General features: G+C 43.6%; 2 protein-coding genes across 12 annotated transcripts in view; one reads left to right on the top strand and one right to left on the bottom strand.

The window, feature by feature from the left end:
• The window catches only part of ZFYVE21 (zinc finger FYVE-type containing 21), a 28,168-nt gene extending 20,146 nt beyond the window's left edge, over positions 1-8,022 (top strand). For all 3 annotated transcript variants that reach the window (XM_006116888.4, XM_006116889.4, XM_075926497.1), the window contains 2 exons: positions 1,281-1,423; positions 6,639-8,022. In XM_006116888.4, coding sequence (XP_006116950.1) covers positions 1,281-1,423; positions 6,639-6,674 — 179 coding nt within the window. In that variant the 3' untranslated portion in view covers positions 6,675-8,022. The remainder of the gene's footprint in view (positions 1-1,280; positions 1,424-6,638) is intronic.
• Positions 8,023-8,026: 4 nt separating this feature from the next.
• The window catches only part of PPP1R13B (protein phosphatase 1 regulatory subunit 13B), a 159,181-nt gene continuing 141,822 nt past the window's right edge, over positions 8,027-25,385 (bottom strand). For all 9 annotated transcript variants that reach the window (XM_075926477.1, XM_075926476.1, XM_075926475.1 and 6 more), the window contains 6 exons: positions 24,412-25,175; positions 21,167-21,304; positions 20,944-21,077; positions 14,392-14,558; positions 11,549-11,748; positions 8,027-9,662 (listed from right to left, as the gene is read on the bottom strand). In XM_075926477.1, coding sequence (XP_075782592.1) covers positions 9,621-9,662; positions 11,549-11,748; positions 14,392-14,558; positions 20,944-21,077; positions 21,167-21,304; positions 24,412-25,175 — 1,445 coding nt within the window. In that variant the 3' untranslated portion in view covers positions 8,027-9,620. The remainder of the gene's footprint in view (positions 9,663-11,548; positions 11,749-14,391; positions 14,559-20,943; positions 21,078-21,166; positions 21,305-24,411; positions 25,176-25,385) is intronic.

Genomic DNA, 25,385 nt, shown 5'->3' with positions numbered 1-25,385 from the left:
TATTTTATGCCCAAGTGGTATGTGTGAGGGGGATTGTGTGTGTAAGGATGGGTTTGTGACTTAAGAAAATCTTGAAAACACTGGTCTGTATATTTGGTTTTCTCCTGTCTTGTGTTGTATTGTTCATATAATTCACTATTAACTTGCTTACTGGTAAATCCCATCAGTGTTGTTCAATTACATTTGCAACAGTCTGATATTGGCAGTAGTCCCAGGAGAGTGAATGTTTAGCTCTGTTTTATGGTCCAACTAGGTAAATTGTAGAGGACAGAGGAATTTAGTTGCTGTTTTTGCAGAAAGAATGGAGAAACTTGTGAATTGTGGGGCTTGTGATCAGAATCTTAGTGCAATATTATGTTTTCTGCTTGGGTTTCCTCTTGGATATGCCATAAGGACACTAACTCCTGAGGGTTCCACATGATATGCAGATAATCTTTTCATTGAAATTATTGAGGCCTTTGTATGCATAATAGAGAGTTGGATCAGGCAGGTGAGGTAACCTGACAGGGATTCCATTTTTTTAAAAGTTCTAGTGAACTACTATTTAGTTAACCCTAGAATAGCCTACTAAATGCTAACCTGATACCTAGGTTTGCTCCTCAGTTCCCTCCTGATTTTCACTGGACGGCCTATTAATAACAACACAGTCTAAAATGAGATTTAAAATATAAAATTATATAAGGCGGTGGTGAGCTCTCCCACAATTTCTTGAGTGAAGTGTTCAGTTGTGGCAGACATGCCCCCATATGCTGATACTTTCAGAAGTCATTTGGCCTCACAGTTTACTTTCACCATGAGGTCAACTTCCCTCCACCGGTATCTGGTCGATGCCAGAAAGCTTTCAGTGCTATGAGCTTGAATTCCTGTGTCTTTTTACATTAAAATGATCAGATATAACCGTTGTTTATAACAACTTGAATTTTGTTTGCAAACTGCAAGATACTTTGTGGTAAACTACCATAAATTTTAAGACTTCTAATGCTTAGAAAAATACCAAGCTAGAAAGGGGTTCTTGAAATGTCAGTGCATAAACAATTCCCTTTCCTTGCTATCTTCCCTGAGTGGTAATCTGCGTTCTTGACTTTTGATTGTGGTAACACACTGTGATTCAACTCGTACAATAGCAGCAGCTGTTGATGTAAGACATTTAAAATATTTTAAGTCATGTTGGGAATGAGTTATATTGTTGGTAATGGACAGAACGTCCTCTTTTATTTCTTGGGTGGCTAAATACTCTGCTGTTCTACTACTTGTTCAGGACTTCAATTTTCCCTTTTTAGGAGGCAATACTCGTGCCACAGGTATGCTCCTGCAGTATAAGGTACCAGGATCAGAGGAGCTCACACAGATGAAATTTACTGCTAGCGAAGACTTCAATTCTAACAAGAAGTTGTCAGCAGCTTGGCTAGTAGCTATGCATAAGGTAACTTGTGTAAAATGCATTAGATGTTTTAAATTAGTCCCCCTAACTTTGGTCATAATTTGTGTGCAGAACAGACTAGTTGCCCTACAAGTGCTCCATGATAACCTGGTGCAACTAGCTATGAGTGTATTCTAACTAGGTTGGACCTTCTTAGTCTGGCATCTTCCAGACCTGATCAGTCCTAAGCAAGGGATTTGCAGGACCAGGGAAGATCATTTCTGGCACCTCTTCCACCAGTCGCACTCTGCTCCCAGTCTGGCCGCCAGCTTCCCTTCCCTTCTCCCCCTCACTCCCCACAGCTGGGCTTGTAGCCACAGCAACCCTGCTGGCAGCCTTTTGCTGTGCCAGGGCTCCCAGCCCCTACAGGGTTCCTGCTGCTGGCCTTCCTCCAGGACCTCTCTGATCCAGGAACATCTGTGGTCCTTCTGGAGCATGGATGTTGCTAGACCAGAGTCCTGGTTCAGAGAAGTTCAACCTGTATAAACCAAGGGTTGGCAACTCCCGGTACATGTGCCACAAGTGGCACATGATTCGCCCCCCCCCCCTTTTTTTTTTAAACTCGCATGCGGGGTGGGTTTTTAACCCTTCCCCCTGCGCAGCAGTTCAAGCCTCAGTTGCACAGCTGCAAGTTGGAGCACCATTTCTGACTTCCTGGGGGGAGGGGGGCAGGGCGGGGCAGGAAAGGCACTAGTTGTTGAGCTATGGGAAGGAGTAAATCGTTCTTTATTCACTTTTTACAGGTTCATAAAATCATGACTAGAGTATCTCCCCATACTCATCTTTTATAAACTGAAAAGTCCCAGTCTTTTTAATCTCTCCTTGTATGGCAGCCATTCCATATACCTAATCATTTTTGTTGCCCTTTTCTGAACTTTTTTCAGTGCCAAAAAGCATTACTAACTTTTACATTTGTTAAAATTGTGACTGATACATTTACTAGATTTCGGTAACATTCCATGAGGAAGAAAATGTGCTGGATACATAAGGAAAAGAATTTAATACAGTTTTTATATACAAACTAAGTGACTTACAGATAATACTTTTATTTAATAAGTGAACAGACTTTCTGTTCACCATGTCTTTCAAGATCTTACAATTAAGATCTACCTCAAACACAAATACCTTTGCCTGGCTTCCTTCCCCACCCTGCTCTGGTCTAGTCTGGCACCCTTGAGACCTGATTTGTTCCAAATGAGAGAATTTTCCAGACCATGGGAGGTCAATATTGTCTATCAGCATTACCAACACTTCCACTGCTTCCTGGGCTTTTGGAGGACATTTAGGGGTAAATTAGAGCTAAATAACAGCACAGTACACAGAGTTAGGACTGGTGGCTGTAAAACTTTAAGACCATGGGAAACTTGGCCATACCCATGAAAAGTGGACATCTGGCTTAGGGATATTAAATTTAGATTAATTGGCTAGGCTATGCAATTTGCATCAACTATTTGATTAGTCAATAAGGGTGCCTCTGCCTTTGAACTGTAGCAACATCCCCAGGGCAGTTGCTAAACTTGAAAGGCAAAAACATTGCGAGGAGCATGGGGCCAGCGAGGGACTCAAGCAGTCCCCTGCTGGCCCCTTGTTCCCTGTGGCATTGCACGCAGTGTTTCAAAGTGGCAGACCCCGGGCTCTATTTGATGCTGCTGCTTTGAAGCACTCCATCCTCTTCCCCTCCACTCCTTGTTGCCTCTTTTCTGATAGAAGCAGCGAAGGGGGAGGGAGCAACTAGTCGTTCACATCCCTAATCCAGCTAATTAAAATCATTTTGGAACAGAGCGTTCTGGACTAGAGAGGTTCAACCTGTTCATATAGCAACATTTGTGGTGCAACATCACCGGGGGTGCTCCTGGGTTGGAGCACTCACTGAGCACAGGGTCCAGCATTTCCCTGAAACTCCTTCCCCACCTTCCCAGAGCTTCTGGAGTGCCACAAATAGAGAGAGGGAGGGGAAGGAGCAGCTAGCGGCAGGGACTGGGAGTGCAGCTTGGTGGTCATGGGGCTTGATGTGCTTCTTGGTCCCCAGCTGTGGGGCTTTGCCCTGCAGCTACCCTGCCTCTTCTGAGTGCCTCATCCTCACCATCCCTGTTTGGTCAATGCTGACGGCTCTTTGGCTGCCAGAGCAGAGCCTGGCAGCAGAGGGACGAACATTGTTTCCTAATTCAGGACTGGTCAGGTCCTGAAAGGTGCCAGACCAGGGAGGTATAACTAGTAGTAGATCAAATTCTCTCACCTCACTTATAATTCATGGATTGAAAGAGGGAAAACCTTCCTGTTCTTAACTCTTGGTACATTTCTTAACTTTGAGCTAGTTATTGAACAGAATTATTAGAATAAACGGAAAAGAAAATATTCCTTCTGCACCTGCAGAAGAGGCTACTTCTGTCAAAAGTGAGTTAAGCAGTTCAACAAGGCATAGTTGCAAGTGATTAGTCACTGACCTCTGCTAACCAGTTCAGTAGCTTTTTCCCCTTTAAAACTAAAACTATGGCAGTTGAAACTATAGACTGGCATTTAAAAAAATACTGCCTTACTAATTAAAGGCTAGATCATCCTGCTTTTCAAGTGTGGGTCAGTGAACACTGCTCTACATCACAACTCCCTCCTAGTCCCACTCGTATACCCCTCCCCCATTTCAGAATCCTCTCCTGCACCCTCTTCTCCCAGGTCAGAATCCACTTGTGTGCTCAACTTCTGCTCCAGTCCCTGTAACTCCTCCATTAACATAATAGAAAAGTGCAACCCTTGACCACTTATATTCTTGGAGTGGACCCCCAATCAAAAAATATTGCCCACCCCTGTTATACACCAACAGCTATGTACTGGATAGAAGTGGAAGCAGCCGATCAACAGAGCTCAAACATGAGGAACTACTTGGTATAGGTCCTGTGGGAATTGGCGGGCATCTGCCTCTGAGCACTGAATTTAGGGTATATAAAAGTGAGGTTGCTATTAGGGATGTGAAAGGCTCGTCGACTATCCGATGGGGAGGGGGGGAAGGAAAGAAGGTTTCAGAGTAGCAGCTCCCCCGCTGACCCCAGCTCCACAAGACACTGCCACTTTGAAACACCGCGGGAAGCAAGGGGTTAGCGGGGGGACTCAGTCAGTCCCGTGTTGGCCCCAGTGCTCCTCACATCACTTTTGCCTTTGAAGTATAGCAACAACCCTGGAGCTGTTATACTTCACGGGGAGGCTCCTTTATAAAATAATCAACTAGTCAATGCAAATTGCATCAACTGTTCAATTAGCCTATTAATCTAAATGTAATATCCTTAGTTGCTATGTACTGGGAGTTGACAGAACCTAACACAAGTAGCATCAGAATCCTAAGCGCAGCCAACAGTCAGCTCTGTCATCTAGAAAAGCTTTCACCCCCAGGTTTAAGAGGACAAGCAGGGAGGTGACTTCATTTCAAAGATTGTTTTCCCCCACCTTTTTTTGGACCTGCAGTTATCTTACTGAACTGACACACTTTAGCGAGTCTCAGGTAATATTTTAAACTTGTAGGCCAATTTGTTTGGATTTTTAAAGGAATTAAACATTGAAAAGAATTGTTTTAAGCTAGGGTGGTCTGAAGTCTGGAAAACTTACTTTACATTGAGAGTAAAGAAGCTCAGTCTTTTTAGTTTAACCTTCCATTTTCAGACATGACTTAAATTCTGATCATGTGCCAACATGAGTGAAAGAATTGATGAGGGAACTCTTTAGTCTAGCACAGAAAAGCATAGCAGTATGTGATGGCTGGAAACTGAAGCTAGACTACACTAGAAAAGGGTGCATTCTTTTAAGTGAGAGTAAATTATTCCAGTTTATTTAAGGGCTTGTCTTCACTAGAAGTGCTATAGTATTATCAAAGATGCTCTCTGTGCTGACTGATGAGAGCTATTCCATTTGACATAAGAAAATCACCTCTGCAAGAGCTGCTTCTGCAATAGCACTGTCCACACTGGTGCATAGGCCAGTGTAATATACATCCATGGGAGCAGGGAGAGGTGACTTACTCATACCCCTAAACAACACAAATTATGCTGACAAGGGTTATATGTACAAATCCTAATGATGTGCTGGTGGGTTCTCCATCACTTTAAAAAAGACTTCAGTCTTTATTTAAGAGATTTTCTTGGTCAAATAGAAGTTATGGACTTGTTGCAGCAACTCGTAGGTGAAATTTACTAGATTATGCAGATTAGAAATTGAGGCCACAGGGACTATTCTGATGTCTAATCTTGTCCTCTCCCAAGAAAGGTTTGATTCTTTTAATATCTGTACCAGAAAGCCCAGTTTATATTGACATCATCTTTTTCACAAGGCACATCTGTTTAATCCACATTATTACTCCTGAAGACCATGGCTGTCAGCTACTATTTTCCAGGCCTGACCTTCAGACATTTTCTCTGAGCTGGGCTTTTATTAATCCTGTTTTAACTGGGGGTACTAGAGAGGGTGTATAGTATCTCAAACTTGATCAAGAAATCAGTGAGCTCAGAATTTCTGGCAATCCTCTAAGACTTTGTAAAGAATCTTTAAGTCATGTAGCATTAACTTAATATGTAAAAGCTTTCTGTAATCACTTAGATCAATGTTTCTGATGGTAGTGAACTCCAGCATACAAAAAATGTCTTGAGATGAATTTTCATATGGGAATAGGTCAGATCATGCATGTTGTAGAAAGTCCATTTAAAAAGGATTATGTACCACTGTGCTCAGTGTTTAAAAGAACCACACTTTACCCTCCTTCCCCAACAGAGAACACTTTTTTCCAATGACTAGGCCAAGGTGGTTGATTACTCCTCAGGAATATTTCTTGTAATAAAAATAACAGGTACATGTCCACATTAAGATAAGCAACTTGATTAGAAAGCTGTTACCTAGCCAACTCACCAAATGTCATCTCAAAAGGAAATTCAGTCATCTGGCAGTTGACAAAATTCTAATGATTGAAAGATATTTTTTGTGACATTCTTGAGATTTTTCAAATGGTAAAATTTAAATTATAATTTGGATTGATGTTGTGCCATGAGACTAAGATGGAGTGTGATTTAGTCTCTGTCCCTTTTAATAAAACTGTACATCAGTTGAAGGACCGGGATTTGAAAGTTACAGCTTTTAGTTTAATAGTAGCTTCTTGGGGAAGACTAAGGGGCCTTAAGTTGATTTGCCACTGAGGTGCCTATATAGCACACTGCAATGACATATATTATTTTTGTAATCTTAGGCAGCAAAACTACTTTATGAATCCCGGGACCAATAATGGCAGCAAGCTGTCAGAGATCTGAGGGAAGAGACCAGCTTTAAGGAAAACCTGCTTTTCACTTTTTGCAAACTACCTTGATCCATGGTAATTGGTATTATGAACCCTCTCTCTCCCAAATGTGGTTCACTATGTAAGCACTGGCAAATGCAATGTGAGTATTGAACCATGAGTATTCACTTAACTAGTGTGCAATATGTATACAATTAATGCTTTAAATATAGCCTCATATTTAAGACTTTGTATATTATTTTTAAGTCAAGTCTTATTGGCACTTAATATGGAAAACAAAGTATGACCTGCACTATAGCTAATATGTATAGCACAATTTTTGTAGTATCAATTATGAATATTATATGTATCTGTAAGTCTCTTCTACAGAGAATAGCTTTTTGGATATAGATCTCAGGTTTTTTTCTTATCCAAATATTGAAGATCAGTGTACAATGAAATCTGCCTTAGATACCCTTTTATATAAGTAAGCATTTTGGGTTCTCAACATGTGATAAAACACTTAAAGATAAGTTTCACCAAATACCACAGAGTTGTATGAACATGACCTCTTGGAGCCATCCTTGTGTAGAAAAATATAAGCTTCCAGAAAATGATTTTGAAGTTTTATAATAATTTTACGTGTGGTAATGATCTTTTGCTAATTAATCTGACTATTGTAACTGTTTGGACATATACAGTATTTAATGTACAAATCTTATGATCATACTTACTGAAAATAAGCAAAACTCAAGATAGCATTCACTAACTTGCTAAAAAACTTAACCTTCAACCTTAAAATTCAATATTTGTGGGTTTGAGTGGAGGAGAGAATAAGGTTATTTACAGTGCCCAAAAACGTGCTGTGCCTCCTGTATAAATGGTACACTTTATTGAAGCAAAATAGCATGAACTAGAAAATTTCATGTATTCAGCTGTTTTAAGAACACAGCTGAGTTTGCTGATTGAAGTTCAAATATTCACAATGCCACAAATTTTACTATGGAAGAACAGAGGCTAACAGCTTAAGGTGATTTTTTTTTCTTTTAAGTGACAGGGCCTGCCTAGTCACCAAGCAGCACTTCTTGGGGCATGTGCTGTACCTTAAGCCTTTTCCTCTTGGTACAGGGAAGAGAGCCTCTTACTACGATGCATACCCAATTGTGACAGCTAAGTTTTACCATCATTCACTGTGGATTCGTTATGGAGGTTAGGCAGGCAGGCAAAGTACACATGGCTACAACTTACAAGAAATTAAAAATATATTTCTGGTATATAAAACCATGTACAATTATTAACTCCAGTGAAGTGTTTTTTTTGCCTTTGTCCAACATTTTAAAATAAACACTTAAATGCAGCTATGCTGTAACAGTATTTTATTATGCACATTTACATATTCTCTGGATTAGTGTATCATAGGCTCTTGAAATTGTCACGCTCATGTAGTAAATGTTCTTTAACAATACCCTTTCACTTTTCATCACCACAATATATACAATTAATATTAAATGGTGGTAAAAGCAAATTACAGCATTCCATAAATTATACACAAGACTTACACTTGAAGAGTTAAAGCCAACTGGCCTATACTTTAATGGAAGAAAAATTCAAAACACATGGCTACAACTTACAAGAAATTCAAAATATATTTCTGGTATATAAAACCATGTACAATTAACTCCAGTGAAGTGCTTTTTTGCTTGAAACAACAATGTAGTGGAAAGGTTATTGCATAACTCACCCTGGCAATAGGTGTAGGGCTGCCAAGAACCACAGAAACAATCCTTACCAAAATAGTAAACTATTGCCATTCTCAAATCTTTCTCTCAATCCTGTTTCTCTTCCTCTCTTTGATTCTCAATATTAGCATAACTCACTCTCCATAATTTAGTCCTTCAACTACTCAGACTTCAGATTACTTAGTCTGATAACAAGTTAAGTACACTCTTACCCTTCTCAACTATTGCACTATCATCCATGCACACATACAAATCCTTTAAATCTGATAGCAAATCCACTGTTAAATGTTCTTTTGTTCCAAACAGACAAGTTCACAGGTTAGTGGGACCTGTAACTTAAGAGGTAAAACTTGTGGAAATGAACATGTTAATTAGTGTAGGGGGTTTGAGAAGTATACAAATACTGTTCTGATTTTTTTTTTTAGCTTGTCATTAAATGCAAACAAGATCTAGATTCTAGCATCTCTAAAGCTTCTGTGTGGGCTTTGTAAAAGGTATTGACACTATGGTGATACAGCTACAACACTGCAGATGTGCTGCCATGATGCTTCCTCCAGCAAGGGAAGAGGTTTTTCTACTGCTGTAGGTATATTACCTCTGAGGCAATAGCTACATTTACGGGAGGCGTTAGGTCAGCCTGTCAGAGGATGGAAAATTGTTCACAGCCCTGACCAATATAGCTAAGTTGACTTAAGTCTGTATATTGACTAGGCCCTAAACTAGGATTTAGATATATTAACTAATGTTCTAATAGTTCTAAACCATAGAGCCTTAGTGACTGCTTATGAACTTAGCATGTGAAAGGCTTTGCAGCACACATGGTGTTAAGTCAGTAAACTCTACATTCAGTGGTGTCAGAAAATCCAAAATCTTGACACATGGGACAGTTATTGTGGGACCAGACCAGACAGCACATCTGCAATTTGCAAATGACATTTGTGAACATAACACAATAAGCTTCCATCTATAAGAGTATTTTTGGTATTTAAAGTTGACAAAATACTGTAGACTGTAAGTACCTCTTCCAGTCAGTAATAAGTTACACGGAATGGTCTTCATTTACAAATTGCAGAATCTTAAACCCTTGCCTGTCTATTAACAAGAGAGAGCACCATTACAAATCAGATTATAATTTTATTTCTCCAGTTGAAATGATACAAAAAGATGACTCCAGTGTGGGTTACCAGCAAGGTAGTGCACTGCCAAACAGCTGAATTCAAGCAAGGGTTCGCTGCCTAGGTTTTATTCTTGGATATAGCTGCAAAATAAAAAGAAAATACCAAACTTTTAGCTGTGATCATTAGAAAATCAAGACTATAATGTATAACCCACTTCCACCCACAAGGCTAGCTTTGATTACATTAGTGGATTGTAAATAAAGCAAAAAGGGTAAGACATTTCATTGACTTGTCCACTAGATTATTTAATGTATTTCTTCAGATTACAAAGTGACAGGCAAGTCTGAACAATTTGAGAAGAAACTGTTAGCAATAGGCAACTCAAACCTCCTTACAGTTAGATTTACCACGCTTCTGCATACAGAAGAATTGCCATTCTAAATCAGACCAGTGTTCCATGTAGCCCAGAATCCTGTCTCTAACAGTAATACAAAAATGCTTTTAATAAAAAACTGCAAGCATCCTCTGCCCACAAAGGAAGCTGTTTCAGTCCTGTTAGTCACCTCATGTAAATTTGCATGTTATCTATATGTCTCTCTTAAATTCTACTAATTTTTGACATCTCTTTGTGGTAGTAATTCTACAGATATAAGAACGCTCAGATATCACTCAGAATAAAGAACTCCATACACATTTTCTCAAACCACACAAAAAGCAAGCTTCCTCCAGAAACTCTACACCATTCCTGCAACATTCTTGACAGGGGGGATGTCACCTTCCTGAGTACGAGTTTTGAAGACCTGAGGAGCTCTGTGTTGGTTTAAAAGCCTTGTGCCTCTCGCAAACAGTTGGTCCAATAGAGGATATTACTTCATCTACCTTGTCTCTACCTATTTCCTGGAACCACAACGGCAACACCACCTCTTGCATAAAATCTATAGAAGCATTGTTATGTATATAGCATCACCCATCGTGCTTTCTAAACATTGAACAAGGGAATAATATCCTCCCCAGATCTCGATTCAAGCACTGAAAACAGAGAAAAAGACAAGGAAGGGTAAAATAGTATGATGTGTTTGGTAAATACTTGTCATAGGGACCATCTCTGTGGATACTCCAGGGCTGGAGCACTCACAGGAAAAAAAATGGTGGGTGCTAGGCATTCACTGACTGTTCCCCTTCCTACCAGGGTTTGCCAGAAGCCTTGACAATCAGTGACTTCTGCCCTCTCCCCCAATTAGATGTTCTATGGCAGACAGGAGCTGCTAGGAAGGTAGAGGGGAGGAATGAAGGCAGTGCACACACAGGCTGTGTCTACACTGGCACGTTCTTACACAAAAACATGCTGCCTGTCTACACTGGCCGCGCGTTCTTGCGCAAGTAAACTGACGTACTATAGAAAATCAGGGCTTCTTGCACGAGAACTCTGACGTTCCCTCTCAGGAAGAAGCCCTGATATGCATTTTGGCCACATCTAGCTTCTGGGCAGCTGACTAGAACACATTCTGAAACTCCCACCAGGAATGATCCAAGCCACAAACTAGTTACACTTAATTTATTTAAATATCTTCATGTGCCAAATATCAAGGTTGCTCACAAAAGGCACCACACTATATTTACTAGGGATGTACACATTTGTTTAAAAATGTAACCATGCAACCACTAAAAGTCATAGTGGTTACATGAGCCCGCAGCAAAGCCACCTCCCTGGGAGCAGGGCCGGCAGGGGCTGCTGATGGCCCCATTCCCAGTTTGTGGGCTTTGCTGCTGCAGTGAAGCCACCTTCCTGGGAGTGGGGCCAGCAAAGGCTGTCATGTCAGCTCTGCTCCTGGGGAGCTAGCGTGCAACCTGTGACGGGGTGGGACGGGGAGAGAGGAAGGAATGCAGACAGGTCAGCCAGCCAGAGCAGTCGCTGCCTGTGGCGACAAAAGCTGCTTTGGTTGGCTGGCCTAGTGTCCTGCCAAAGAAAAGTTAAACAACAGGCAATATTTAAGAGAGAAGAAGGAAGAAGCTTAAGGTAACTTACCCCCAAAAGATTTTTAGGTACATAGCCTTCTTTATCGTTCAGGCGAGCCCACCACCAATCTGTTTCATTATCATCCTTGTGTCTCAGAATAGTAATGGCATCTCCTTCGTGGAATGACAACTCATCATTATTCTGGGCTTCATAATCCCATAGAGCATACACAACTCCTTTGTTCATGACTCCCAACTTATCTTGTACTCCTGTTGCCAGGAAATAAAAGGTAAACAAGAACATTACAGATGGTACCAGTACTTTGACTTTATCCATTTGGGATTTTGAGTCCTCTCCAATGGGACATGCTAAGAGACTTTCATTCTACCACAATTTAAGATTGTCAGTATTTCCATTATAAAATTAATTTTTCCCAAGAATTTAACAAACATAAAACTGATATGGCATAATAGTTGTCAGAGAACATTAGCAACATGTTTTTTCTTTTCATTGCCTGTGTGTAACTATTTGTTGAACTTATGTTACTAGAAGCAAAGGTGCAAATCGCTCATACTAGACTCATACACACTCTCTAGAACAACAGGTTTAGAGTTTCTCTTGTCTTGCTTAGTTATTGCAGCATTTACAATATATATCTTCACACTGCAAATCTGCCTAAAAGAGAATGTTAAAACCCTAATTATATCTTTACACTCTCTTTGGTGTAAGTTAGAATCTTAATTTAATTTCTGCTTCTAGAAAGATGTTTCTTTTGGGATATATGCACTGAACTTAAAAGTTATAGGTCATCTGCCTCATGAATTCAGTAAACCAGATGCATAACTACTCATAAGCAAGTCAAATAAGTTTAGATCTTCAGTCTCCTGGTGTTATCTGCTAGAAGTTTGGGATCTTTGGCAAAATTCCATGTGAAATTTACATGGCAACACTTTCTAACTCTCAAACCCTGTCATCATTAGAACTGTGAAAGAAAGAGACATTTAAAAATCACATACAGTGTCACAGGGAACCAGGGAGCCGACTTGATTGGGGGAAGGGGGAGAATGACATGGCCTAAGAAACAGCCAAAAAGTATTTTCAATGAACCAGAGTGTAGGGAAGGGCAATGTTAATTTCAAAGACATACCTAGAGCCTACAGAACTTACACTAGCACAGGGGTTGGCAATCTTTGCAAACCAAAAAGGCAAACTACATCAAAATTCAGAACAAGAGGTAAAAAAAAGCCATGTAAGAATGCCCATTTGCATGACTGAAAATATACAATTTAATATTATTGATAATAGACATGATTAATCATGGCATAAATGAAACACTGTACTCACAGACTTTATTTAATGGGACCTCTGCTGCTGCTGGGGGTGTAGTTTGTGGATGTGGGTATGCAGAAGTGAGGTTTGGGGTGTATGAGGAGCTCAGGGCAGGACTGCGTGGGAGGTTCAGGAGGCAGGAGCAGACACTGGGAGTCAGAAATAGAGTATGGGGGGGGGGGGGGGGAGGTCTGGGGCTTGATTACCTTACTTGGCCAGGGCTGGGATGCTGCACCTGGACAGTAGTGGCTGGACAAGAGGCCAGGCCAGGATTGTTGCAACCAGATCATGGCCTCTCCTCTTACCCATGCCACAGCAGGAGGGGGACCGCCACCAGCCCTTCCTGCAGCCATATGGGGGGCTGGACCCTGGGGCCTGCCCCAGGATCAGGGCCAGGGCCAGGACACTGCAGCCAGATGGGGCCTTGGCCGGGCCCGACTGGGGCCTTGTTGGGCGGGCTTCGTTTTTAAATAAAGTAAAATATGTCTAACACAAAAGATTTCAACACTGTCTTTATTTATGGCAGGGGTGGGAACCTTTTTTTTTTTTGGGGGGGGGGGGTCAGGGGCCACAGAAAAATCATTCGGAAACCTTACAAGTAAGAAGCAAAAAACCCTCAATCCTTACCAATGTGGCTCCCAATTGAGACAACTCATTGCCCTGGTGCTCCAGCCCCATGGTGGGGGAAAGGGGCAGGAAGGACACAGATTCAAGACCTTAGGCCAGATTAACTCTTCAACAGTTCCAGGGTTAGTGGATTTTGTGGGCCCCCCAGGCTCTGAACTTAAATGAGGGGGTTAAGTGTGTGGGACAAGGCTGCCAGTGAGTGGGATAGTGATGGGGGTGCAGGATCTGAGTGGGAGGTAAAGTGCCAGAAGGGTGAGGGTGGGAGGTAGAGTGCAGAAGCAGGCTGAGAGTAGGGTGTCTGACTGAGGAGGAGGGTGGAGGAGCAAGAGAGGGTACAGAGTCAATCCAGGAGGGAGGTGTCTGGCCAGGGGTGAGGAGGCAGGAGCAGGCTGGGGGTGCAGGGTTTCGGCAAGGGGATGAGTGAGGGGGCTGGAGGTACAGGGTCTGGGCATGAGAGGAAGAGGGTCCACTTGCTTTCTTTCACACAGCTCCCAGCACCACCTCCTGCTGTTCCCATTGGCCAGATTTCAACCAATGGGAGCAGCAGGGAAAGCCTTCAGGAAGGACGTCCTTGAGTTGCTATTCCCTCATCGGGAGGGAGGGGAAAGGGAAGCAGCGGCGTGTGTAGCTGCTTCTTCCCTGAAGGCCAGATCTGGTGAGTAGCCTCAGGGCTTTCTTTCTTCTCCCCCTAGAAGCTGGTGCTGGCATTCCCATCTTGGGAGGGGGGGACCACAAGGCTGAAGCTCCAGCGTGGGCTCTCTGGTGCGATTGGAGCGAAGTGTGGGCTGAGCTGGAGCTGCATAACTCTCTACTGAGCCATATTTGACTTGGGACCCATAGATTGCCAGCCACAGCACTAGCAATTTGGTAGTTAGCGTGGAGAAAACAGACTGAATTGAAGAAAGTTATAAACGTTTGTAAGGGGAATTATCAAGCATACACACTTTTCCACCTACCGTACAAAAACTGGGAACACTGAATATAACCCTCCTCCATCTCCTCACACTTGTCTGCAGCAGTTTCTATATCACTTATAGTTGAAGCAAAAATTGCTGCCCCGGATTCTACAAGTAGTTTACATAGATGAACACTATTGCAAGAAGCTGCACAATGCAAAGGAGTCCTGAAACAAAGCCAAATTTAATCATCAAAATGGGCTAAGGACTACACATCCATCCTGCAACAAATAGTTCAGTCATTCTTTAAAAGTTAGCACTAAAAGAAGATTGTTTTCACTTTAGCTACATTCTCCACATAAGAGTTAAATAAAAACCTAGGAGAAAAGGCTGAAGCCAAATGGAACAAAGAGATTCTAACAAGAATTGTAAGTTTTCATGACATTTTGCAAGGCTGTAGTATCTTAGCTTTACAGGGCAGAGAGGATTGTGCCAGGGAGAGAGTAGATGGCAAGGTAAGAAGGTTCACAATAGCTCAGCACAGCAAATTCTTTGAGATCTCACATACACTAGTGCTACAGGACAAAGAAACACTACCCATGTGCTCAAGACCAAAAACTTTTCCTTAGCAGTATCAATTTGCTTCTTGAATATGTCCCTGTTCTTGCTCATGCTCTGTTCTGAAGCTATAAAAGGGGGCTGTCACACTGCATAATGTCTTGCAATGGTATGTACAGAAACCCAACTTGCTACTCTGCAGGTGTCAGTATCAGGGAGACAACCAAGGCTGCTTGGATTCTTATGGCATATGCTCCCAAAATGTATGTCGTGCAGCTTGAAACAAAACATGATGCATCCGGAGCTCCACTTTGACAGCTTCTGGATAGAAATGGCCTGCCTTTTCATCCTTTCCATAAATGATACAAAATATCTACATTTCCTAAATGACTTCATTCTGTAGATAAAAGGTTAGGGCCCTACACACATCCAAGCAATGTCACATCACCTCTTCCCATTGGTGTATGGTTTAGAGTCAAACACAGATTAATGAGAGTCTAAAACCACTTAAGGATGCATATAAGATGAAGTCTCATAAATACCTTATTTTTGTGGAAAACTGTGGGGGGAAGGGTAAGGGAGATCTGCTATGAGCTCACTTAATTTCCCTATTCTTTTGGCCAACGATTGCGACTAAAAATACTACCTTTCTTGAGAAGTACAGTAGAAAGCAGAATGACAGAAGCTCTAACATTACTTTTGTTAGAGTTGGTAAAGCCAGGGTCAAGACCCAGGCTGTTCTGGGTTTTTGCCACAGGAGGGAAAACTGTTACCTATCCTTTCAGGAATCAAAATATGACTGGGTGTGAAAACACAGAATACATGTCTATCGGTAGGTAAGACACACCGATGGCTGCCAGGTGTACCCAGAGGGAAGTTAGAGACAATCCTGCAGATTTTAAGGATAAAATAAAGTCTAGCATATACTGAAAACTTGATCCCAAGGGGGGAATTTTTCTGTTGGTCACACCAGAACATAAACCATTTCCACTTCATTGAGAGGCATTTCCTGGTAGAATCCTTTCTACAGCTGCTGAGCAGGCCCTTTCCAGTTTTGATGTTGATTCAGATTGCCTCAGATGTAGGATGCCTGGGGTGGGCTGGAAAGTCCTCCCCCTATTCTGAATCAAGCAGTGTCACGGGTAGAGAAATGTCTTGTCTGACAACTGCAATAACTCAGACTACCCAAATTAATGGGTCTAACCCAGCACTATGGGAATGACATGAGCCTTGTCTTGTTTGATTTTTCCTCAATACTTTTAGTAACAGAAATTGAGGAAACATGTACCTCAGGGTCCACACCCATCGTATGAGGAAAGCATCTCTCAGAGAACTCAGGCCCTCTTCGCTTCTTTCTCATGAGGCATTCACCTTGTCTGTCTCTGCCTACTATGTTTGAGGGACCCTGACACAACCTGAGAGTTGGTAGGCAGATGACAGAATAGATATTCCAACCCTTTCCCAGGTACAAATTACTTTTCAGCCTGCTTCACTAGTAGTGGAACTGTGACAGGTGTCTGCCAAACCTTTATATGTTTGATGGTGGCTTTGGTGAGCACTACTCTATCCAGCCCTGAGCTGTGCAGAATGTCTAGTAATGCAACAGGGCTTCCTGGACCTTTTTCAGGAGAATGTGCAATTGTTCTGTCACCCTTTTAACCAAGACCTAGAATGCCTTAAAATCATTACAGCAGGGAGGCAGGAATCACTGCCTTGTTGGGAGAAGAGGATAAGGTCATCAGCATGATGGCACCTTGTTCCTGTTGGTCATCTCCTCCAGACTGTTGAGACTTAAGGCCGACGGTGCTCTTTCTCTACCCTGGAAACCTTACAACTATGAGGATCCACCCTCTGTCACATAACATGGATAAATGGGGTGACAATGTCTTGGGTCTTTCAGGCCCCATACTGCCATTGTGGTATCTATACCCTCTCAATACAAGGCCTTAAGATGATGAATATCACTGTGTATAGGGAGGGTTCTTCATTGCACAGGAGTACTGAGACGCTCTGCACAATAGAGATACCTTGTCTGAGCTCAACTCTTGCAAGACACTCTCTGAGAAGTGATCCAGGATGTGTGTCCCCCATATTCTTCTTTTGACTCTAATCCCAACTTCAGCAGAAGAACTCTTTGTCCTGGAGGAGGTAATGATGACCTGCCTCTATGATACTGACAACAGTCTAGCTTGACTGCAGAGATATCTGTACTGAATGATATTGCAGTACTGGACATGTGACTCCAGAGTATCACAGTGACTCTAGTTTAATAAAATACAGTAGTTTCTGTAACTCAGGCCATTGGAGACAAAGAGACATCAGTGTAGATGCAGCAGCTGTTGATGGTGCCAAATTACCATTCTTGGTTCTGGAATGCGTTGTGGCCTTAATTTCTGATGAAGCCTCAGTATCAGATGGTTCCAATCTGGAGCTCAAGGTGTCTCCTGACTTGGTACAGGAGGGAGACTTTTGACTCTTTTTAGAGGACTTAATGGGGAGAGACAAGTGCAAAGGCTATGGGAGATTTTGTGTCCCTTCTGTTTGCTTTGGCTATCCTCACCTAGGTCTTTTGAAGTAGGTAGGGAGTGCTTTGGAACTAGCTACAGAGCCTGTCAGGAATGTTCATATGTTCTTTCATTTTGGGAGGGTGGCAGACTGTCCCCTGTCAGAGCTTCTCATCACTCTCACAGACCTCTCCATGAAGAATCTTCTGGGTCAAAATTCCCTTGACTATTTTGTCCTCCTTAGAAACAACTAACAGATACTGCACCTGGAAGAGACATGGGTTTCTGCAGGCAGTCCAAGCAAGTGCTGTGATAATTTGTTACCAGAAATAGCTTCTGGCAGGCTATGTAGTTTTTGAAGCTTGGGATCCTTGGCATACTCTCCACATTGCTGTTGGAAGAACTAGAGCAGGGGTTCCCTCGACAAAATTATTTGGTGGCCTCAGAGTATGGCCACTAACTGTCATCGGTGGTCATAATTATGCTTTTTTCTAAAATACTTAATTAACATTAGGAAAAACAATTAAATATGCACAGATTTATATCCAAATCATTGTAATTATATTTGCAGGATTTTTTGGCAGATTCAATAATAAAAGTAATGCTGCCTCCCACTTTGGCTGCCCCATCGAAGGCTTATTGGGTCCTGGGGCTTACTGTGAAAAATGAAACTTACATGTTTGTTAATATGACTTTTTTCAGCAATTCCCAGGACCCATTAAGCTTTGGACAGGGGCCACAAAGGGTGGCAGCAGGGGCCAGAGACAATGGTGGGTTGGATGCAGGGGGCCGGAGGCAATGGATGTGAGTCCAGGAAGGCAGCAGGGTTGGCGGGGGGAAGAGGACGGGATGAATACAGGTATGTGGGAGGTAGTGAGGGCCAGAATTTATGGGGTGTCGAATGGCCAGGGTCTGGTGTCTGCTGCCATGTGGCCAGAGCCCAGAGCTAGGGATAAGGAACTATGTGGCCAGAACCAGGGAACCGAGCCCTCTGCCACGCAGCCAGAGCTAAGAGTCATCAGCAGTGTGGCCAGGACCACATATCAGCCAGCGCCAGCTCCCACCAATCCTGGGAACAGAGCTGTGTGTCAGTGCCTGCTGCTGTGCAGGTGGGGCAGGGGATCAGCACCAGGGACCGAGGCTGCATGGCTGGAGCCAGCGTCTGCCACTGCATGACCAGAACTGGGGCCAAATGCCAACTGAAGCTCTGCATCTGAGACCCGGGGTCACCTCCTATTGCCCTGCAGCCAGGGTCAGCTGTGGCCAGAGTCATCTGAGGTCACAGCCTGTGACCACAAGGTCATGTTCCTGAAGTTCTACCACTGACGCCTGCTGCTCACAACTCCTCATCCCAACATAGGTCAAGAATTCATCCTGCAGTGTTATAGAGAATATGGTGTGTAGTAGAGGAATCACACTGCTCCACAGACCGGGGTGGGAATACCAAAGTTTAGGAAATAAAACCCCAGAAATCTATCCTACCAGATTAAAGACTAACTTAAAACCCATCTCTACAGAAAGCTTAAGTGGTCAGCACAAACATTAAAACTTTATCCTAAACCATGCTCAGTAAAAAGAAACTATTAATATGGTGGTAATATGGCAAACCCCAGTGGAGCATGAGCAGAATGAGGGGGCATGTCAGGACCAAACAGACACTAAGAAAAAATCTTTGGTCCTGGGTACATTTTGCATATGCACAAACCTGAAATGTATTACACATAGAGACAAGCACTCAAAGAACTATGGACTATATGTTAGGATCCATTTTTTTAAACTTACCTTTTTAAAAAAAAGCAATGGAAAGTTTTAAATACTGATTATACAAAAAAGACCTTATAGAAAAGTATATATATTCACATATTTTTAATAAAGTAGTTTACCCTAATACTGCTAAATAATAACAGTCCACAGACAAAGGATCCATGAAGGTAAAACTACGTTTGGATAAAAATGGGGAAGGCTATGTATTTCAAGTCAAAATTATTAAACATATGGGAGACATTATAACTATATACAGGCAGTCCCCAGGTTACGTCAACCCATCCGATCCCTACTTATGAATGGGGTGAGGCAACCCTGCACTAGCTGCCCCTCCCCCCCCAGCAGACCTCTGAGACGTGCTGCGGTCCCGCCGCCCATGTCCTCCACGGCAAGAAAAACCGCTCCGCGTCTCCCTGGTCTGCTGGGGGTGGGGGTGGGGGCGCAGCTAGTGCGGGATGCCTCCCCCACTGTCGCCGCCTCCGGCGGCACAGGGGGCGCTTCCCTCCAGCAGACCAGGGAGACGCGGAGCTAGCCCCCCCTCCTGCAGACCAGGGAGACGCGGAGCGGCTTTTCTCTCCGCGTAGGACGCGGGCAGCGGGACCGCGGCGTGTCTCAGCGCTCCCACTGCCTGCGTCCTCCGCGGCGAGAAAAGCCGCTCCGCATCTCCCTGGTCTGCAGGGGGGGGGGTGGGAGGCGCTAGCTCCGCGTCTCCCTGGTCTGCTGGGGGGGGGGCCCTAGCTCCGCGTCTCCCTGGTCTGCTGGGGGGAAGTGACCCCCGCGCCGCCGGAGGCGGCAACAGTGGGGGAGGCACCCCGCACTAGGTGCCCCCCCCCCAGCAGACCAGGGAGACGTGGAGCGGCTTTTCTTGCCGCGGAGGACGTGGGCTGTGGGACCGCCGAGACGCGCCACCTGACAGGCAGTTCAGCCGGCGCTGCCCCGCACGCCGCAGGGGAAGCGCCCCCCGTGCCGTGGGAGGCAGTGACAGTGGGGGAGGCACCCCGCCCCGCCAGCTTTGGTTCCATTGGCCCCGCGGACGCCCCTGGGCAGTTCCAACACCCCCCGCTGTCGGCTGGAAGGAGGGTCCTGAGAATAAAGCTTGAGAATAAAGGACCGAGGGAAGTGAGGTGTGGGAGAATAAAACTGAGCTCTGGAGAAATGTTTGGCTAGAGTATCCCCTACAATATGTACCAGTTCCGACTTACATACAAATTCAACTTAAGAACAAATCTACAGTCCCTATCTTGTACGTAACCCAGGGACTGCCTGTAGTTAAATATAAACAAAACACAATAGAATTTTCTTATTTTTTGGAAGAAACTGTGCATTACACACTTAGGTGAACATTTAGTAAAGTCATGAATTTCAGTGTTTCAATCACTAAGACTATGTCTAATGCTACAGACCTTACAGATGTATTGATTCAGCTGTGGCATGTAAGATCTCCCATGTAGCAACTACATGCTAATATGAGCGCAATCCTGTCAATATAATTAAAGCATGCCCAATGAACAGTGAGCATCCCCCGCCAACATAATGTCATCCGCACTGATACTTCTGTTAGTATAACTTATGTCAATTGGCATGTGTGTTTTTTTCACATCTCTGAGTGACATAAATTTTACTGTTGAAAGTTCTAGTGTACATATAGCCTAAGCATTGACAAATAGGTAATTTGGGAAATATATAATAATCTGATCCCTATATATCTCTCCACTAAATATTTTCAAAACATGTATGAAAACTGACTGAATTGGGACTTTGAAGTTAAAAATGCCAGCATGCTTACCATCCATCACTGTCTGCTGCATTCACATTTACACCAAAGTCAAGCAGAAACTTTACAATGTGGTGATGGCCAGCACACACTGCATTATGCAAAGGGGTAATTCCTTCATCATTAGGTTTGCTGGGATCATCAACCTATGGGAAAAAATTGCAATACTTAAGCCGAAGCCACTTCTTTCACTGAAAAAATGTGGAACAGACTGGTTACATTTGGAAAAGTTCACCTCATAAATGATCCTTTGTACCAGATCAAATTCTCCCTCCAAAGAAGCATCAAGCAGGAGCGCTAACGGGTTGAACTTTACCCTCAAACCATGACCAGTTCGTTCAGAGTTAGGTTTCTTCAGGTTGGTACGTTTAGTCTGAGTGGAGGAAAAAGCAGATGTCCTTCCAAGTTGCATAAATATCACAACACATTTCATTTTAACCAAACAAGCATTAGTGTGTTCCTAAAATGCTAATTAAGATCTGTCAGCATTTCCATTACAAAATCACAATGGTAGCTATCAAGCCATAAAAGTACTAATTTTATTAAGTGAAAATCTGAAAGTTATTCCAACAAAACAAAGATTAATGTTTAAAGAAAATGGGTAGAAGGTACAGTAGGTTTATACTTTGTTCATTCTTCATTTCAGAATATTGTCATTTTAAATCCCATCTGACATCACAAATGAGAGCCAGTCTGATAGGCTCATATTAATCTCTGGCAAGACTTTGGTCTCATTACAAATTAAACAATTCAGCATGACTGGCAATCTCTGCTAAGAAGAATCTCAGGTTTAAAGTTAGCAGGAGTGTACATTACAGGTGAGGACCGAGGGACAATAATTTGCTATACTCTTTGAAGTGGGGAAGGAAAGTTTTCATAGAACTTGACTATTTTATGTGTTTTTCTAGCCAGCAGTTTCAGAAAAAAACATGTTCACAAAATCTGAACCATTTTCAACTGAGTTTTGTTACACAATATTTTATATCACTCAGATGCATTCTTCCCAAGTATCAGTAAAATGTTTTAGCAATTGTGCCTTATGTGGATTACAGCCTACAGAATTTTGAAACGTGTGTTTTAAGATTACTGTTATACTTAAATTTGGGGGAGGAAGAGGGAGATTATCTTCCCCCCCACCTCCCCAAAATATCCTACACCTATTCCCATAGGGCAAGGGTCTCCAACCTTTTTGAACACAAGATCACTTTTTTGAATTTAAGTGCAATCCAAGATCTACCTCAAATATAAATACCCTTGCCCTGCCTCCTTCCCACCCCTGCTCACTCCATCCTCCCTCTTTTACCTATCCTCACTCACTTTCATCAGGCTGGGGCAGAGGGTGCGGGTGAAGATTCTGGACTTGAATTAAGGGATCTGGAGTGTGAGATGGTCTCTGAGCTGAGCTTGGGGCAGGCAGATGGTATGTAGCAGGGTGCTAGGTGCAGGCTCTGGTGTGGCATTTGGATGCAGGGGTGCTCAGGGCTAGGACCAGGATTTGGGATGCAGTAGGGGGGTTCATGACTGGGGTAGGAGTTTGGGATGTGGGCGCCAGCTAGACACCGCTGGTGGCTCCTGGTGGCTGGTGCAGTGGGGGCCAGGAGTGGCCCGAGGCCGGCTGCAGCAGCTGGCGGTGCAATTGGCGCCCCTGCCTGCATGGGCGTCAGTGGCCATGACGTCATCACAGGGTGCCCCGGTGCACCCTGACGTCATCATCGGGCGCCTGAACCAGCTGCCTACCTCACCTAGGCTCACGGGCCGCCCCTGCGGGGCTAAGGCAGGCTCACCCCTTGCTCTGGCCCTGGCCCACTCCCTAAACAGCCAGCCAACTCCATCTCATGTCCTGTTGTGCCCCCTCTCTGCTCTGGGAAGAAAGGATACAGAATGGAAGAGGGGCACCTGTACATCAGCCCCCTTCCTCTCCCTCCCCTGCCCTGCACAGAAGGCTCCGTAGTGGAAGAGGGCATCTCCAAGGCAAAGGGCAGGAGATGAGCAGCACTGAGGGACAGGGCATCTGAAGTGCCAGCACTTGGTAGCCTCTTGGCCAAACTAGTTAGATCACCTGTAAGGGGCTCCAAGATCTACTAGTAGATCCCGACCTACTGGTTGGTGATTACTGCCATAGGGAATACAAGCAAGGCCCTGTATATTCTGGTCAAGTTAGATCTATATCATTCAGCAAGGTCCCTGGAGTCTAAGACAGCTGTAGATAAATGAAAAAGTAGATGTGCTCACAGTATTCTATATGAAAGTGAATAAATACAAGCATAGCAGCTAATGAGTAATATTTTATATTAAATTCAATTTATTTTATGTTCTCAACAGATTTTGATAGTGACAGTGTTGTAGACACTGCCAGGCTGAAACTGGAAGCTTTTGCACCTGGAAGGGGGGCAGCTGGAGGTCTTGGCACCTGGGGAAGCCATGGAAGATAATTTGAATTGTGGGATAAGCACATTAGATGTTTCTGCTAATATAAACAACGTTGGCATTTATGTTGTTATTTTTGGGGCATATTTTGAAGGGAATATGGGTAGTTCACACCACCCAGTGCTGTTTTTTCAGACTGCTTACAGAATTAGGAAAGCATCACTGCCGCATTTTCAACTCAGGTTCATGTTTACAGTAATCTTTCCAACGCCTGACGTCAAAAATGTTTTTAAATGGAAATCTGATTCTGGAATTCAGCTCTTGGCAAGGAGTTATTTCAGGGAAAGTTCTCCAACTAATGCAGGGGTGGGCAAGAGAGCCTCCAAGGGCTGGATCCAGCCTGCCAAGCAGGTTGATTCAGCTCACGGATGCCCTGCCGCAACTCCACCCCAAGATCAATCAGGGCCTGAGATGGGGGAGCATGTGAAGTCTCCTTCCCTTCCAGAGGCATGTAGTGCTTAGCGTGAACCGCCAGCTAAACAGCTAGAGGTTCACTCTAAGTGCTGTGCGCCCCTTGCAGGGCAGGGGCAGGTGCAGGGGCAGGGAGCGAGAGACTTCATGAGCTCTGCGTCCCCCAGGCCTTGATTGGCCTGAGGGCAGGGGGAACATGTAAAGTCTCTTCTTGCTGCCAGAGGTATGGCGGGGGGAGACTTCACACACTTCCCCACACCCAGGCCTATTATGGTCAGTGGGTGGGGGATCACCCCCCTTCTGAAATTATTGCCCATCCCGAGCTAGGGGATATGCAGAACCCTGAACTTGCAAAACCACCAACAAAACATGTGCATATCCTTCCTTACTATCTAGCCAGAGTTACATCCAAAGCAATATTACTACAGAAACAGCATTCCTGTCAACTTATTCATAGGAATTTTCTATGGTGCTGTGTTCATTTTCCTTTTATTCCTTTGATACCAGAAACCTCTCATGATCTTGAATATCATTTAGCATAATCCTTTTGTCTTCCAGTCACCACAGGAGTACTTGACCATACGGCTATTGCCAAAGGCCAAGAATAATATATAATACAACTTTACTTCTGCCATCACTTACTAGAGGAAGTGGAGGAGGAACAGCTGGTGGCACAGGGACTTCATCTTCTATTGGGGAGCTGACCTCAGGTATGGGACTTGGTGACTGATCAGTGGAAGGGACTACTGCAGGATTGTTATTATTGTCTTCAGTTGTCTCAGATGTTTGGTTAGTGGTTTCAGTGCTAATCTGTTCCTCAGTGGCAGGAGAAGGCAATTCATTATCATTGGCATCTGATGAAGGAGGAGGTTCATCAGGAACAGCAACTATTGGTTGCACAGAAATAGGTTCTTCAATATTGCCATTGGTGCTAGTGTTTCCATTATCAACATCTGCCAAGTTGCCTATAAGCTCCTGTGGATTGCTTGGTTGATAAAAAGGAGCACTTTCTATTCCTCCCGCAAGTGTATTAAAGCGCTGGTACAATAACTTCTGTATATTCGGTCCACTGGGACCTTCAGGTTCAGTGATTGAGCTACGCTTCTTCAATGGCCTAGGAGCATTGGCTAATTTTCTTCTAAGAGCTTCAAGATCAGCATCACTTTGATATCGTAGGGGTGAATGCACTATAGGTGTAAGCTTAGTAGGACTGAGAGGTCGAGGAATGTTTTCCACATTGCTATTTTCACCTGATGGTGGAACGTTTTCCAGCTCTTGATCTTTTTCAGTGAACTCGGTCTGAGGCTGAGACTGTGGCTGTGATGTGTGGGCGGGCAAAGATCCATGAAGAAATGGTAAAGGCGAAGGAGAGGTTGACCCAGACTGTAAGACAGGTTTTCCATAAACTGAAGAGGAGAAAATAAAAGAGTGAGGGACTGTTCTGAATTTATACAAGATGTCATGCAATAAGCTGCTGGGTGTCAGCGTTGCTATTTATTCATAAATCAATATAGAAGAAAAGTTGTCAATAGCTATGTTATGTCATAATTTATCACTTTGTTGGCTGATCAAACTAGGATATCAATACTCATCTGTTAGCGATGAAGATACTTCTG

Source organism: Pelodiscus sinensis, chromosome 4, assembly GCF_049634645.1.
Source record: "Pelodiscus sinensis isolate JC-2024 chromosome 4, ASM4963464v1, whole genome shotgun sequence".
Lineage (NCBI taxonomy): Eukaryota > Metazoa > Chordata > Testudines > Trionychidae > Pelodiscus > Pelodiscus sinensis.
The sequence above is the reverse complement of the archived record's forward strand: the minus strand, read 5'-3'. Positions and strand labels throughout refer to the sequence as shown.